Source organism: Silurus aristotelis (assembly GCF_946808225.1).
Source record: "Silurus aristotelis genome assembly, chromosome: 23".
Lineage (NCBI taxonomy): Eukaryota > Metazoa > Chordata > Actinopteri > Siluriformes > Siluridae > Silurus > Silurus aristotelis.
This window is the reverse complement of record NC_139596.1, coordinates 13,525,909-13,540,156: the sequence shown is the minus strand read 5'-3', so window position 1 is coordinate 13,540,156 and position 14,248 is coordinate 13,525,909. Positions and strand designations below refer to the sequence as shown.

The following is a 14,248-nucleotide window of genomic DNA, read 5'->3' as shown; positions in this document are numbered from 1 at the left end:
GCTTTTGTCTTGATAGAGAGATGACAAGCTTTTGTCCAGATAGATAGATAGATAGATAGATAGATAGATAGATAGATAGATAGATAGATAGATAGATAGATAGATAGATAGATAGATAGATAGATAGATAGATAGATGACAAACTGCTAGATGGATATATAGATGGATAGAGAGATGACAAGCTTTTGTCCAGATAGAGAGATGAGAAGCTTTTGTTTAGATAGATAGATAGATAGATAGATAGATAGATAGATAGATAGATAGATAGATAGATAGATAGATAGATAGATAGATAGATAGATAGATAGATAGATAGAAGACAAACATTTGTGCAGATAGATAGATGACAAACTAATAGATGGATAGATAGATGGATAGAGAGATGACAAGCTTTTGTCTTGATGGAGAGATGACAAGCTTTTGTCCAGATAGATAGATGGATAGATGGATAGAGAGATGAAAAGCTTTTTTATAGATAGATAGATAGATAGATAGATAGATAGATAGATAGATAGATAGATAGATAGATAGATAGATAGATAGATAGATAGATAGATAGACGACAAACATTTGTGCAGATAGATAGATGACAAACTGATAGATGGATAGATAGATGACAAACGTTTTTCCCAGATAGATAGATATACCTTTGTCTAGATACACAAAATAGATTTGCTGGCAGGAGCTAAAGAACACAGCAAATCAGGTAATGCTTTGTTCCTCATGTACATCGCTGCCAGTAATACATGATGTGCTGTGTAGACTTTTCTTTATAGCCTGAATAGACTGTTTGTTCATTCATAAATAGAATATCAATGGGTTGAAGCAGTGTTGCATCAGATGCACGTGTGATAACCTGATTGTGAGCGCTGCATTCTTGCTCTGTTACAGGCATTGTGCTCTGGTTTGAACTGCTCCATTAATTCGAACAAAGTGAGCCAGCAGGCGAGTTGTGTTCACCCGGAGGTCACGCAGTGCACATCTATAACGGTGAAGGATGAGCCAATGGATGTTACTGATAATTCCTTTCTCATGATGCTTGAGGAAACACTTAAAGACTACGTCACCAGAATGGAGGTAAATACCGATTTGATTCATCCAGACATCCATTTAAGTAGTTTAATAATAATTACTTCTAATTGCAATTTCCTGACTGTGAAACTTGAATCACAAAAGACAATCCGAATTCAACCATTAGTACCCGACCTTACGGTCACCTCTCGTTACAGGTGCAGAAAAGAAAGCTGCTGAAAGTGCCTGGGTTTTGTGCCTACTACAATCCTGTCTTTCCAACACAGGTGAATAAAAATTTCCCCAGAATCATATTAATACGTCCAACATGTGCTTCTCTGGCAGCAAAGCGAAATGAACATTTGGCTCATCAAGCGGCTCGGGTCATTCAATTTCCTTTGTGTCACTTCTAGCTCTATTAGTCACTTCCTTTTTTTTTTCTGAAGGATACATTATATCCAAGTCACCTGATTTTAAACAGGGTGCTTTGATTGTTGGCCTTGTGATTGACACGTCTATTAAAGAAACACCGATTGTCCTTATTCTCTGCTTCGTGGTCACTGTGGCTTTTACTGCACTGCTTTAACCCGTCTGACTGACGTAGCCATGCTGACCCTGCTGTTCTTCTACCCTTCTCATTTCCTGTCTCTTCTCTCTCTCTCTTTCTGTCTGTGTCTTGTTCTGTGCAGGTCACAGCGGTGGATTTCAGTAATGTTCAGAGCATAGTGGAGTGCGGGCTTTTCCCCCAGGCCCTGGAAGAAGTGCGGGGTTGTTTGCACCCCGGTGTGCTTCCTCCAGTTTTGGTGCTCCGTGAGTGCATGCAGCATGCCCTTCAGGTATGTACACACACCATCTCCACACCTAGGATATACACCCACAAGTGGCACCAACCCATTTGTACGCCATGGACCAGTTTGGTTTTGAAAATATTCTCTCAGAACATTTTATCATTTACTTATATAACTATTTAATTAACATAAAATCTTATAAAGATGCAAGTGCAAGTACGTTGTACATCAACTTGGACTGTGACATTTTATTTCCGGAACGTTCTTGCTACTCTCTGTAGCAGCTCAGCACTTGGTTATGGTCCGGTGGTCGGGGATCTCGGCACTAAACAATCTGTTAGAAAGACATGGGAATCCGTTAAGACCTTGCGATACGATTCCGTTTGGAGCGCAAAAGTGATATTTTTTTATTTTTCCTCCACTTAGTAGGCATTCGTCTAGTTCAAATTAATGTGCGTGCATAGGGTTAAAATAGTGTTTAACAGCTGTAAAATGTACCTCCACACGCAGGGTGAAGCAGAGCCGTACTTTCTCAGCCTGTTTAACATTGTCCTGAATGACATACTGTGTAATAACCCTACGTGGCGCTGTCCTGCGAGCGTCAAGTACTTTTTGAAGATCCTGCAGTGTCCCGAGTGTAAAACGCTCCCGGCGTGGTCGTTCCTACAAACGTCCGTAAGGTACGGAATCGGATTACATTTCTCCAAGCACATTGTCATTAGATTTTGGTTAACTGTTAAACTGTAATTATATTTTAATTGTTATTGACTCTGGTGCATTGAATATCGACCATGATTTGTGACCAAATTGCACATTCTGGTTTTTAAGGTTTTGCTTGGGGAGCACAGAGACCTGTCACTCGCTGCCCAGTCCCGCCTCAACAGAGCTTCTCCATTTCCATGGAAAGCTGCAAGCTTTCATTCTCAGGCTGTTTCAGCTGGAGCTGCACGGCATGGCCACAACGTAAGAGGATAAAACGGTTTAGTCACTTTGAGGGATGTGGAATCATTTAGCTTATTAATTACAAATATATTGGATTACTTCTGTATTAGTTTTTTTTGTTTGTTTGTTCTTTAGAGCATTCTGTGAAACATACTACTCCATACTACTGCTTTAGTCAAGTGTTTTTTATTATTTTAAATACACAGTAAAATCTTCAGTGAAACGAAACAACCTTCCAAAACCATGTGCTACGTAAAGCAACATAAACGAACACAAGACAACACATCAAATCAACAGACCTGTACTGGTTGCTATTTGCATTCTTTTCTTTTTTGAGAAGCTATGCTAGCTTTAAAGCTTTTGTTAGCTAGTTAGGATTAGCTTTTGTTAAGCAGGCTTTGGGAAAGCTGGAAGTGTAGAAAGGGTTACGGTGTTGTATGTAGAAGGGAATGAAACATAATGAATGCATTTGCTTAGAAAGAACTTCTGCAGAATATTGTTTCACTAATACAGTTCATTTTAAATAGATTCAAATCACTATGTAGTTTTGCATCAGTGATCGATTAAAGCCAGCAGTGGCTAAACAAACGCAATACGACTCGAACAATTTATTATTGATAAATGCTATTTTTTTTATTCTCTTAAAATGATTACTTAGTTGACTTTTAAAGGGTCGATGCTAAGCAGATTTCAATATAATGTATATAATTTCAGGTCTAGAAAAAACATAAGGAAACCTGTGATGTCTTTTGCTGGGAAATATTTCGGCCCAGTTTGTTCGATTTTTATATGAGATTAGTTTTTCCGAGAAACACTTTCAAACATCACACACTGCACTTTTCACACAATAAAATGCGTCGGTCATGACAAAGGTTCTGAGTCGGTGTTGTGCTGTGTGTAGTGGGCGTGCGGCGGGCTCGCAGGGCTCTGTGCTCTACAGCATGTTCTGGGGCGTGTGGGAGACGACGAAGCTGAGCTCGAAAGCCCTGCAGCAGCTGGCTGACTTGCTGGTGGAAACCACACTCTGGGCTCTTCACTCCTCTCAGGTATTAAATCGAACTTCTTACTTCCCACTTCTAGTTCCTGATTGCTGTTAATGATTGAATCTATCGACGTGGATGTACATGTATGTAAATGTGTGTTATTTTGGTATCAACTGGTTTGTGAGAGACCGTGTGCTGTGTGTTTGCTTTGATAGGAGTGGAGGTTGCGAGTGTTGGGTACGCTTCAGGAGATCCTGGCTGTAGTGGTGGAGTACTGGGCTTTGGAACACACTCGGTACAACAGCCTGATAGTGCAGAATGGCTTTCAGGACTTTGCAGAGTACATAGCTATCCTGTGTCAAGGTAACAAGCATTGCTTGAACTCACAGGAGCAGTGGTGTTTGAATCGAGGCTTGGAAAATACACTAGATATTATATATGGCATGTTTTATTTTATTTAATTTTTTTCACCAGGATTAAACCAGGAATCACTTTCTTGAACACAATTCAATCAAACACTGTGTTAACAAAAGTATTGGGACACCATATGTGTTTCTTCCCCAAACTGTTACCACAAATTTGGAGGCATGACAATACCCCTGTGCACAAAGCCAGCTCCATGAAGATGTGGTTTACATGGGTTGGAGTGGAAGATCTCCTATAGAGTTCTGAACTCAGCTCAAGACAATGGGAAATAGTCCATTATCTAGTTTTATGGTCAGATGTTCACAAACCATCTGTCCAAATTGTGTATGTAAAGAAAATGGCTATGCTACATTAGCTCATAAAGGCTGCCAGGATTTATACAGTTATCCCAGCATCCAACTAACGCCTGGAAAGATTCAGCATAGAAACATTTGTCAGTCTGCTTCACTGTGTCATCTGGGAACCACCACGATCGAGATTGTCAACGTGGGACGTACGGCCATCTTTAAAACTTTTACACCATTCAAATGTCCTACTGCGGCTGATCGTCTCATCGCCGTAAAGTCTTCTGTAGATATCACAAGAAACTTGATAACCACACGCTGTTCCATGCATGCTCTAACACTGTTGTCGTTCATCTCGATTAACGGTTTACGGACCGGTCCACGACATGTGCGCCACCTATCAGTAATAGGACACACCAATTAATTAAATTAAAAGTCCCGGTTTGACTCAAAGGTCCCTCATGTATTTAATGTTTTGGAACGTTGTGTTCGTAAAACGGCTTCTTTGTTTTCACTGTTGAAGTCTAAGATGTAAAAAAAACTTTTTTTGGACTGTTACAAACCAGTGACCGAAACTACTTTCATAAATAGTCAGTTTTCTTCGAGAAAAGTTCCCTCTATCAGCAATATCTGATGCAGCATCGGTATGCAAGGTGATACATTAGAAATAAGAATGTACTGCAACAAGCCAATCGACTTTGGATCAGCTTTCCTCAACATGTTGCTTAGAAGTGAATGTGATAAATGGAGTAAACGTCAGAAATTCCACAAGCAACAGCTGTCAAGTGTGCAATTCCTGGCAACGATCTAAAAACGGGCGAGAACGTCTCATCGCAACACTTAGCCGAGTATTGATTTTAATGTCATCTGATTTTGTTGGGATTTGCTACATCAAATGTGTTCTTCAGACTGTAGTGTTATTAACAGACAGCACTTTCTTTCTACCTTCCAATCATCCCTTAGACCTCCATCCAGACATTCTTAGGGAGCTGGTTCCTGCCCTCCCATCTCACCGGCTCAGGATGCTCACTGCTGATGCAATCTACAGAAACATCTGCTCTAGGAATGGCCTGATCATCCGGTCAGAGACACTCTCCCTCCACAAGATAGTAATTATTATTTTATTTTATTTTTTAGGTCTTGCCCTGTGATTGCTCTGCATTGTTTTGTTTTTTTGGGGGTCCACTTATAACCAGATTTCACCACGATTCCCTGCATAAAAAAGAACAACAACATATTAATTCCTTGAAGCTTAAGATTACATTAATATATATACTTTTTAGCCACATGATTGCATTTATCACATCACTGATGTTAAAATAATCAATTATACACATTTGAATCTGTTTATTAAGTGTCGCAATGTCTGGCACAAAAGTCCCTGTTTTTCCATGAAGTTTTTAGATCGAACACATTAATGTGCAATTGTGATATGGGAAAAGTTTGTAATGTCTGATTTGTTGCTGCCAGAACTTCTGTTATAGCAAGTTAATGAACACTTTCTGACTAATCTGAATCATGCATTTGATAGCAATGTCATATAATCTGTTTAATTTGTGAAGATGGAGGTAGAATTGGCTAAAAGGGGAAAAAAGGTTTTTTTGAGGGGGGGTTTTTGTTAAATGGTGAAAGCTGAATGTAATTTAAAAAGAAATATCTCCAGAGATACAGAGGAAGAATGAGGGATATTAAAGTGCAGTGTTTGTGCATTTGGAGGTTTTCACCTACCTGAGTGCCCTGGGGCAGCTGTGTGGGTGTAAATCCAGGCATTCATCTGAGCAGCTGATTGAGAGAACCGCCGCATCCAGTTCAGACAGTCAGAATGCGGGGTGAGTTTTGTACGCACATATATATATTTATATATAGAAATGTATGCGTGTAAGTATGTATGTACTGTATATGGGTCAAAAAGAAACAGAACTCTGTAGATCATTGAGGAGGAAGTGTTGGTGTGAAAGCAAGAATTTGCAGCAGATGGAAATAAGATTCTATAGTTCTATTTATCTTTTGTGCCTCATACTCCTGACTATGTTTAATGTTTACCAGGCATGTACTGATTTTACATTCAAAACTGCAGATTTCCAGCACACCTTTACTAATAATGTTTACTATTTGCATCATTCAAACTTGTAGGCAAAATTTCTCTGAATGCATTCATTCACCTGTGCCATGAAGGTCCCTTCAAACAGGGTTTGGCAAACAGGGACATATTACAAATATTACAAATGGATTTGGTGGAAGTTACATTTACTGTGTGTGTGTGTGTGTGTGTGTGTGTGTGTGTGTGTGTGTGTGTGTGTGTGTGTGTGTGTGTGCTCTGTCTGCTGTAGAATCGCACATAAAATACCACATCCTGCACTGTTCTTTGCTTCATTAAGCTGATTTATTGTTTCACTTTGGAACGTGTTCAAAAGCCATCAGCATGTCATTGACCTCATCTTTCTTGGAAGTCTGTTAAGTCAGTGATTGTTTGCCAGGAATTCTAGCTAGATACAATTAATTGCTGGATGAATTTGTTTAGTTTTAATGAACCTAAAACACATACACGTGAACCAGAGTCTAGTCACACGCTTTTACGTTGCTTTTCCTGGTTCAGAAACTCAAAACATTTTAAGGACATGTCTACCGATGTGCACTTTTTCAGCTTTGTGTATATCATCACTTTATTCAGACCACTGTACACCTTTGTCCCTGTAGTTATGCAAATATTCAGTCATGTAGCAGCAGTGCAAGGCATAAAATCATGCAGTGAAGGGTTATTGTTCACCTCAAACTTGCAGGGAAACGTGTAATATCCAAAAACTTCATACTCAAACCAGCCTCTGTGGCACCACAATGAAAGTTCCAACAATTACACCTTTTCTTTTGAATCGAGTTTCTTTAACTTTACCTGCATGAGGTTATGCATTGTGTTGCTGCTACATGATTGGCTGATTAGATGTACAGGTATTAAAGTTTCGAAGTCTAGCTCCGTTTGGGTCTGGTCACTTTCGCCAAATGTTCTCTTTTTAGACGCCTTAAAACCAGTAGAAAAAATCAGTAGAGATTGCTATTGATGGTCTGGGGACAAATTCTCTATGTACAATGTCAAAAAGGGCAATGAGCCTGCACTTGGCCTCGACATGAAGGATGGGTCGCCCACGGCACACTGACAGAGTTCTTGGCAGACTTTGAAGTGGTGTTCCTTCTGCTCCTGGGGCACCAGCATGGGGAAGAACTTGGCAGAAACAGGCCATGTCCAACCTGTTCAAATCAGGCGTGATGATCGCCTGGACTGTTCCATATGACATGCCGACAATGGCAGCAGTGTATTGAATTGGTCTCCGACGATCATCATGCACAAGTTACCGAATGGTTTTGAACATCTACGTGGGTAGAGCTCGTTGAAGTTCTTCCTGGTCGCTTGTCGTCTTCCAGCGATGTTCTTCCACTCTTGAAGCACGCGTGCCACTCAAAACACCACAAACGACTTCTGGCAGCACCCTGCAACCTTGTTTAGTCATCTCAAATATCTCTGTGGCAAATTTGTGCAGTTTCATGCAGAATTTCACTTTTGCTGTTCACTAACCTGCTGTCTGCGTTTTCATCGTGGACGTGGTAACACACGTGGTCAGAATAGCAGCAGCAGCTGCACAGCTCCCGATGTACACAGGACGATGTCTTTTGGCACACTGACTTATGAAGGTCGGCGCTTCCTGTCACTGTGCGTGCAGCCTTGTGCTGTTACAAAACTAGTGTCAAAACCTTTTGCTACCAGCTCGTATGTACGAATATTTCTAATATCAAATCCTCTGTGCTTCTCATTGTCAATTTATATGGCCCCCATGAAAGTGATTTTGAGTTGGCAGAAAAGAGAAACAGGGAATTTATTTTTTAATTTTTTAATTTTTTAATTTTTTCTCTTTCCAAAATGAAATTCATTTATACACTAGGCCTGATTCGGAGCAGAACTCGTGGTATTTGTACCCCAAATACAATCCTCACTATTGAGATTTCATGCTTGGAATTTGCCTGTGTCTGTCACCAAACAATTTTACCCTTAATTATGTTCAGATAAGTTGCCCTCTCCATTGTTCCTCTGTCCTTTCAGTCTTGTGTGAGCCATTATTACGGTATAATACTAATGATAAAACCTATCACAGGCACTATTAGAACGTCTCCCATACATCTCGGGCCTAGTGAAGGTAGTCTGAGAGTGGTGTGAGTGTGTGAGAGAGAGAAAGAGAGAGAGAAAGAGAGAGGTAATGGAGCCATTGTCCCTCATCATGAGATATTAGTCAGGGTTAAGATGGCTAATGGAGAGAGATGGGCTCCTCACGTTCTGATCTGGACTCGGCTTGTGAATAAGAATCACGCTGTTATGTGTGAACAAAACACAGGCAGGGCCAATAAACTAGTATTTTTTCATGCAGTGTGCTGGAAAAGATCTAGCTAATGGGTGGAAATTGGCAACTAAATTGCAAGAAAATGTGGTAAAGAAGGAAAAAAAAAATCTAGGTGGTTACTGTGTCGCACTAGCAGGAATGGGTGCGCGTTTGTCCTGTGCGTGCAGTGTTCTGTGTGAGTCCTGTGCATTTTGCAGATTGCTAATTTTTCTTTTGTGCAGAAACTTTGTTTCAGATTTGTTTTGTTTACCTCTAGTAATCTGCCCTTACGAATACGATTGAAGCTCAACACTGCTAAAATAATTCTGAGGCATACAGTATCAGCACGTATTATTGGCACATTTCGAACAAATTCCATCCAAAATCCTAGTTGCCTCTGTCTGGAGGTCCGGGCAGTGATTTCAATGACCATTCGTATCCGGATTTGAATCCATAAGCAACAGTGTTTTGAATGAAAGTGTGGATCAAGAAGGGAAACTTTTTCCAGGTGTCTACAGCCTTTTTGAAAACACATGATATAAAAACACTTGTAAATTGTCTATACCTATACAATGTTTGAGCTCAACGTATAAAACGTCTTTTTTATATACATGTAGTCCATGACTTGGGAAGGATATGCGTTCCAATGACTCCATCATAATGTAAAAATATGGTAAGTCGACCCAGGAATCTTAAAGGATGCTGATCAGTATGGGGGAGTATACTTGCGAATAATTTAACAAATTACAGTACGTTATTTAGCAAAAAGATACAATTTATAGTATTTTATAAACTATACAGTATGTACACTGATCAGGCATAGCAACCCCATACACAACAAAGTGTGATGCACTGGGTATTCTGACTCCTTACTATCAGAACCACCATTAACTTCTTCAGTAATTTAAGCTACAGTAGCTGGTCTGTTAGTAGCGGGCCTCAATGAGCCTCGGCTGTCTGTGAGCCTGTCGCCGGTTAACCACTGTTCCTTCCTCTGACCACTTTGGATAGAAACTGACCAATGCAGACCAGACACATCACACAAGAGCTGCAGTTTTGGAGATGCTCTGACCCTAGCCAGAGATGCTCTGACCTTGTCCCTCATCAAACTCACTGACATCCTTACGCTCACCCATTTTTCTGCTTTTAACACATCAACTTTGAGGACAAAATGTTTACTTGCTAGTTAAATATATCCCACCCACTAACAGGTGCCGTGGTGAAGAGATAATCAGTATTATTCACGTTAACCCTCACGTAAGTCTCTCTAATAAACTCCTCTCTAATCCTGTTCATCCTCGTCAATGTATAAAGAAAAAAATCCTCACCACTAAGTAGTAAATCGCAGCATTTTCTACTCTGCCACTTCCAGCACCAACTCCTGTCTTTAGGTCTTTAGTGAGCTGTGTAATTTGAGTATGTATTTTATCCAAATAAGCAGCGTCACTCAGTTTAACCAACTGATTAAGTGAAATCGCTAAATTCATTATGATATCAGTCCCATATGTTCTTTAAACATTGACTCTACCGTTTAGTTTGAAATTTGTGAGGTTAGGACTGAAGAAACTGCATTGTAAATGTCTGAAGTGCGAGTGTTTTTCTCCAGCACGGCACATTTATAGCCTCGCTCCACTCAGGATCTCATTTCCTTGTCCTCTTCGGCATGAGGGTCCTTTCACCATCACTGTGTCTCCCAGCAGCGAGTCAGACAGGACACACAGACGCTCTCTCCGAGCCATCCGGCCCAATCCTGCCCACAGTGGAAGAGCACTCACAAGCCCATTTAGCCAGCTTTCTTATAGACTGCTCAGGACTTCAGCTCTGTCCCTGTGGATAAGAGGCACCACAGAGTGTCCCAGTGTGTGCCTTAGTTATGGGCCTCTAAAAGGAATTACACACTTTGATGCCCAGGCCTCCACTTTGGCTTGACAAGATGCTCTCTGGCAGTGGTACTGATCTAATGATACCTCAGGATCCATTTGGAGTGATTGTGTGTGTGTGTGTGTGTGTGTGTGTGTGTGTGTGTGTGTGTGTGTGTGTAAGTGTAAGTATGGTGTTTTGGAGCTGGTTTTATAATGTAAGATGTATATGTTCTTGATCTTGCAGGCTGCGTGCCAGTAAAATCATATCACATATAGCTTTTCTACTCCTCTCTCTCTCTCTCTCTCTCTCTCTCTCTCTCTCTCTCTCTCTCTCTCTCTCTCTCTGTCTAAAAGTTGTGGTTCATGTGTGTGTTCAGAGAAAAAGCGTGTGTGGGCGGCGCCACCTTGGTGAAGGACAACATGCCGAAAGGTTTCCGTCGAGTCAATATAGCAGGTAAGCACTCATCCTTATCATCCTCCACCTCTTCGTCAGGTACATCCATATTGAAACAATCATACAAAGACAGACTGGAAATTCATATTTTGTTAACTAATAAACCAGCTTTCAGATGCTTTTCAGAAGCATGCAAAAGCCAAAGTCTTCAGAAGGAAAAATGTCTGGCAAAAGTCCTGGAAATTACCAACAAGCCACTTTTCTACTGAAACTGCAAGCGAAAGATAAAGCTTACAATTACCTGGTTACAACAAAAAGGCGTCAACATAATACCAGCACTCAGTGTTTATGGAGTAACAGTGTAAGAGTTTACACACATCACTTATCCTGATTTGCCAAGTGTGTATTGCACACTTCTGTGCAAAAATGCTTTAAATCTCTGCAGGGGGTTCTCCTGTGCCTCTTCAGTTCTTTACACTGGTTTTTAATAGCATTCTGACTGGGAAATTCTAAAAACCTTTATTCATTTTTTTTTCTTTCCATTTCTAGATGTCTCATGCAGACCTGCAGGTTTCGTGGCAAAAAAAAGTTTATGTAATAACTCAGAGATTCTGCTCATAGTTGGTTATAACTGCACAATTCAACTGCAATATATAGCTTTTATAGAGCAGTTTTCTATATAAGAAATTCCTATAGAGGAGATTATATTTTAGACCATTATGGGCAAATCAACTGTTTAGTTTTGCCTTACGAATAAAAATGCATCATGATGAAGCCACACCTACTGATAACAATGCATTCCCAATTAGCCAAACCCTTTTATGTTTTAAGTCAATAATTATATTAGTAAAAATGCATCGTTTGCTATTTCCGCTTTTTCTAATTCTACTGTAGTAAAAATTTTAAAGGGACTGTTGCTAGAATACTAAATACTGCTAATATAAAAATATAAACACACTTGTATGATACAAATCCTGTCAAATTAGAGGATTAAAAGTGTATATTGAACAGTCGTTTATTCCCTCTACAGCTTCCCCTTAGCACGATGCTGCCACCACCATGTGTTTTTTTTAAGATGATAAGTTGAAAGAAAATAATTTATGCCAAAAAGCACGCTCTACCTTGGTTTCCTACTGTGCCTTCCTTGGTAGACCTACCTCGGTTGCATCAGAAAAGTCACACACCATTAAGATTACTCAATATTTTCCAGCCATGATGAGAGATTCTTCTAGATAGGAAATGATGAGTATTTGCTAAATATGTACTTGCAAAAGTTTTTTTTTTTTTTGTGTGTTTGTCAATTTTGAGAAACATTCTTTATTTAGTCGCCCATATTCTTTTCGATCTTTCATGATGCATGTAATATTTTGAACAACTCTTTTGTAACTCTCTCCTGATCGATAGATAGATAGATAGATAGATAGATAGATAGATAGATAGATAGATAGATAGATAGATAGATAGATAGATAGATAGATAGATAGATAGATAGATAGATAGATAGATAGATAGATCGATCGATCGATCACTTTATTAATCCCAGATGGAGACTTTTGGACTTTGGCTTCAGCAGTCAGTTGAATTCAAGAAGGTGTAGGTGTTTGGTGTAGCTAATCCTCTTTATTGAGGACAGTTGCATGATCATTAGTTTTTTTATATATATTTGAGCTTGATTGACTAATTTTGAGAAGTCACAGACTTTATTATAAAAGCCGTTTTGTTTTTTGTTTTTTTTGTTTTTTTTTTCTCCTCAGAGTTTTGGATCAAATTATTTGGATTTATCTTGGTTTTATATATTTAACCTGCAATTGTAACAGGGATGTGTACCTTTTATTTATTAATTTTTTTTGTACAAATAATCAACAAAAGTGTCCAAGTCTGCTATTGGTCAATAATTTTACCCTAAAATATTAATAAGAAAAAAGTAAAAAATTAAATTAAAAGTTTGTATCTGCTTTGGCCTAATTAAAAATGTTATGTATATTTTATTTTATTCTACAATCAAGAAATTTTACAGATCAAACCTTATTATTTCAAGGTCTGGAATTGACTTCATATCGTACATACACTGGATAATACAGAGTTGTATAGTTATTATTTTTTTATTGATTTTCAATTTAAAAAATACGTTCTGATGGTGTGATCTCTACAGAATATCCCTTCATTCTGTATTTTCTGTGATGAATTTTTTTTATTTATTTAAAATGTATTTTTTCTTAGTATAACAGTTTTATATATTTTACCCCTGCAAATTTTTTAATCGCATCAGAAAGTGCATTGGACTGAAGGGGCATTGAACGGCATCTTAAAAAGTATGACATTTAACTTTAAACTACCTGCAGACTCCCTGGATTCCTCGCTTTATTCTTGAAGTTTATGAATCATTACCGTGATCACCTCTGGGCTTTGTCATGCACTAGCGTTTGCATTTGACTGCTTGATCCAGACCTTGAAGTGAACACCTCTCAGACAGTCATTATTTATGTACCGCCTCTGCGTGCACATCCATTTTTTGTTTTAATAGAGCGTTTGTCGGTTTCGGAGTCAAAAGCTCCCTACGACGCCCCGCGCCGTAACCCGCGGCACTGACATTTACATTCCGCGTGGTGCGTGTGCACCTTCGGTGCTTTCGCTTCGGGAAGAGAGTGAGAGGTGGGAGGGAGAAAGTACAAAGCAATACACACACACACACACACAAACAACACTTGTCAGATCTCCGGTTTAGGAATATTAAACACTGCAATTAGGATTCTGCTGTGAAGTGGGAGTGAGAGAGATGGAGAAAGGTAGAGTAGAGGGCGAGAGTGAGTGCCTGCTCATCGCTGGAAGTTTTGGTAATTACGAAGCTGGCACTCTGAGTGAACCTGCCGAGGTGTCAGTGCTCATCATCTCTCTACCTGATCAGAAATAGCCTCATGCCAGAACAGTGAGCAGGGGGAGGGCACAGAGAGAAAGAGAGAGAGAGAGCCCTGTAGATTGAACAGCTCGTTGCCTTGCACTGTTCCCCACTTTTTTTTTTTTAAACTACGTGTTCCCTATACTGATGTGCAGGACATCAATTTTTGATGATTCGTCCGCAGGCTCTCAGCCATGTGCTGTATTTCTGGCAGTGCTGCGGTTCTCGCAGTGTGTGCAGGTCCGTGGTGCCTTGTTAACTTCATCCTGAGCTGTCTGCCCACTGAATGCACTCTGCA

The 14,248-nt window shown here is 39.7% G+C and overlaps 1 protein-coding gene across 1 annotated transcript in view; it reads left to right on the top strand.

The window, feature by feature from the left end:
- The window catches only part of slf1 (SMC5-SMC6 complex localization factor 1), a 37,309-nt gene that overhangs the window by 4,863 nt on the left and 18,198 nt on the right, over window positions 1-14,248 (top strand). The window contains exons 7-16 of the mRNA XM_083527621.1: window positions 892-1,077; window positions 1,230-1,298; window positions 1,701-1,847; window positions 2,310-2,479; window positions 2,628-2,762; window positions 3,643-3,787; window positions 3,940-4,087; window positions 5,398-5,543; window positions 6,151-6,263; window positions 11,038-11,114. Coding sequence (XP_083383747.1) covers window positions 892-1,077; window positions 1,230-1,298; window positions 1,701-1,847; window positions 2,310-2,479; window positions 2,628-2,762; window positions 3,643-3,787; window positions 3,940-4,087; window positions 5,398-5,543; window positions 6,151-6,263; window positions 11,038-11,114 — 1,336 coding nt within the window. The remainder of the gene's footprint in view (window positions 1-891; window positions 1,078-1,229; window positions 1,299-1,700; window positions 1,848-2,309; window positions 2,480-2,627; window positions 2,763-3,642; window positions 3,788-3,939; window positions 4,088-5,397; window positions 5,544-6,150; window positions 6,264-11,037; window positions 11,115-14,248) is intronic.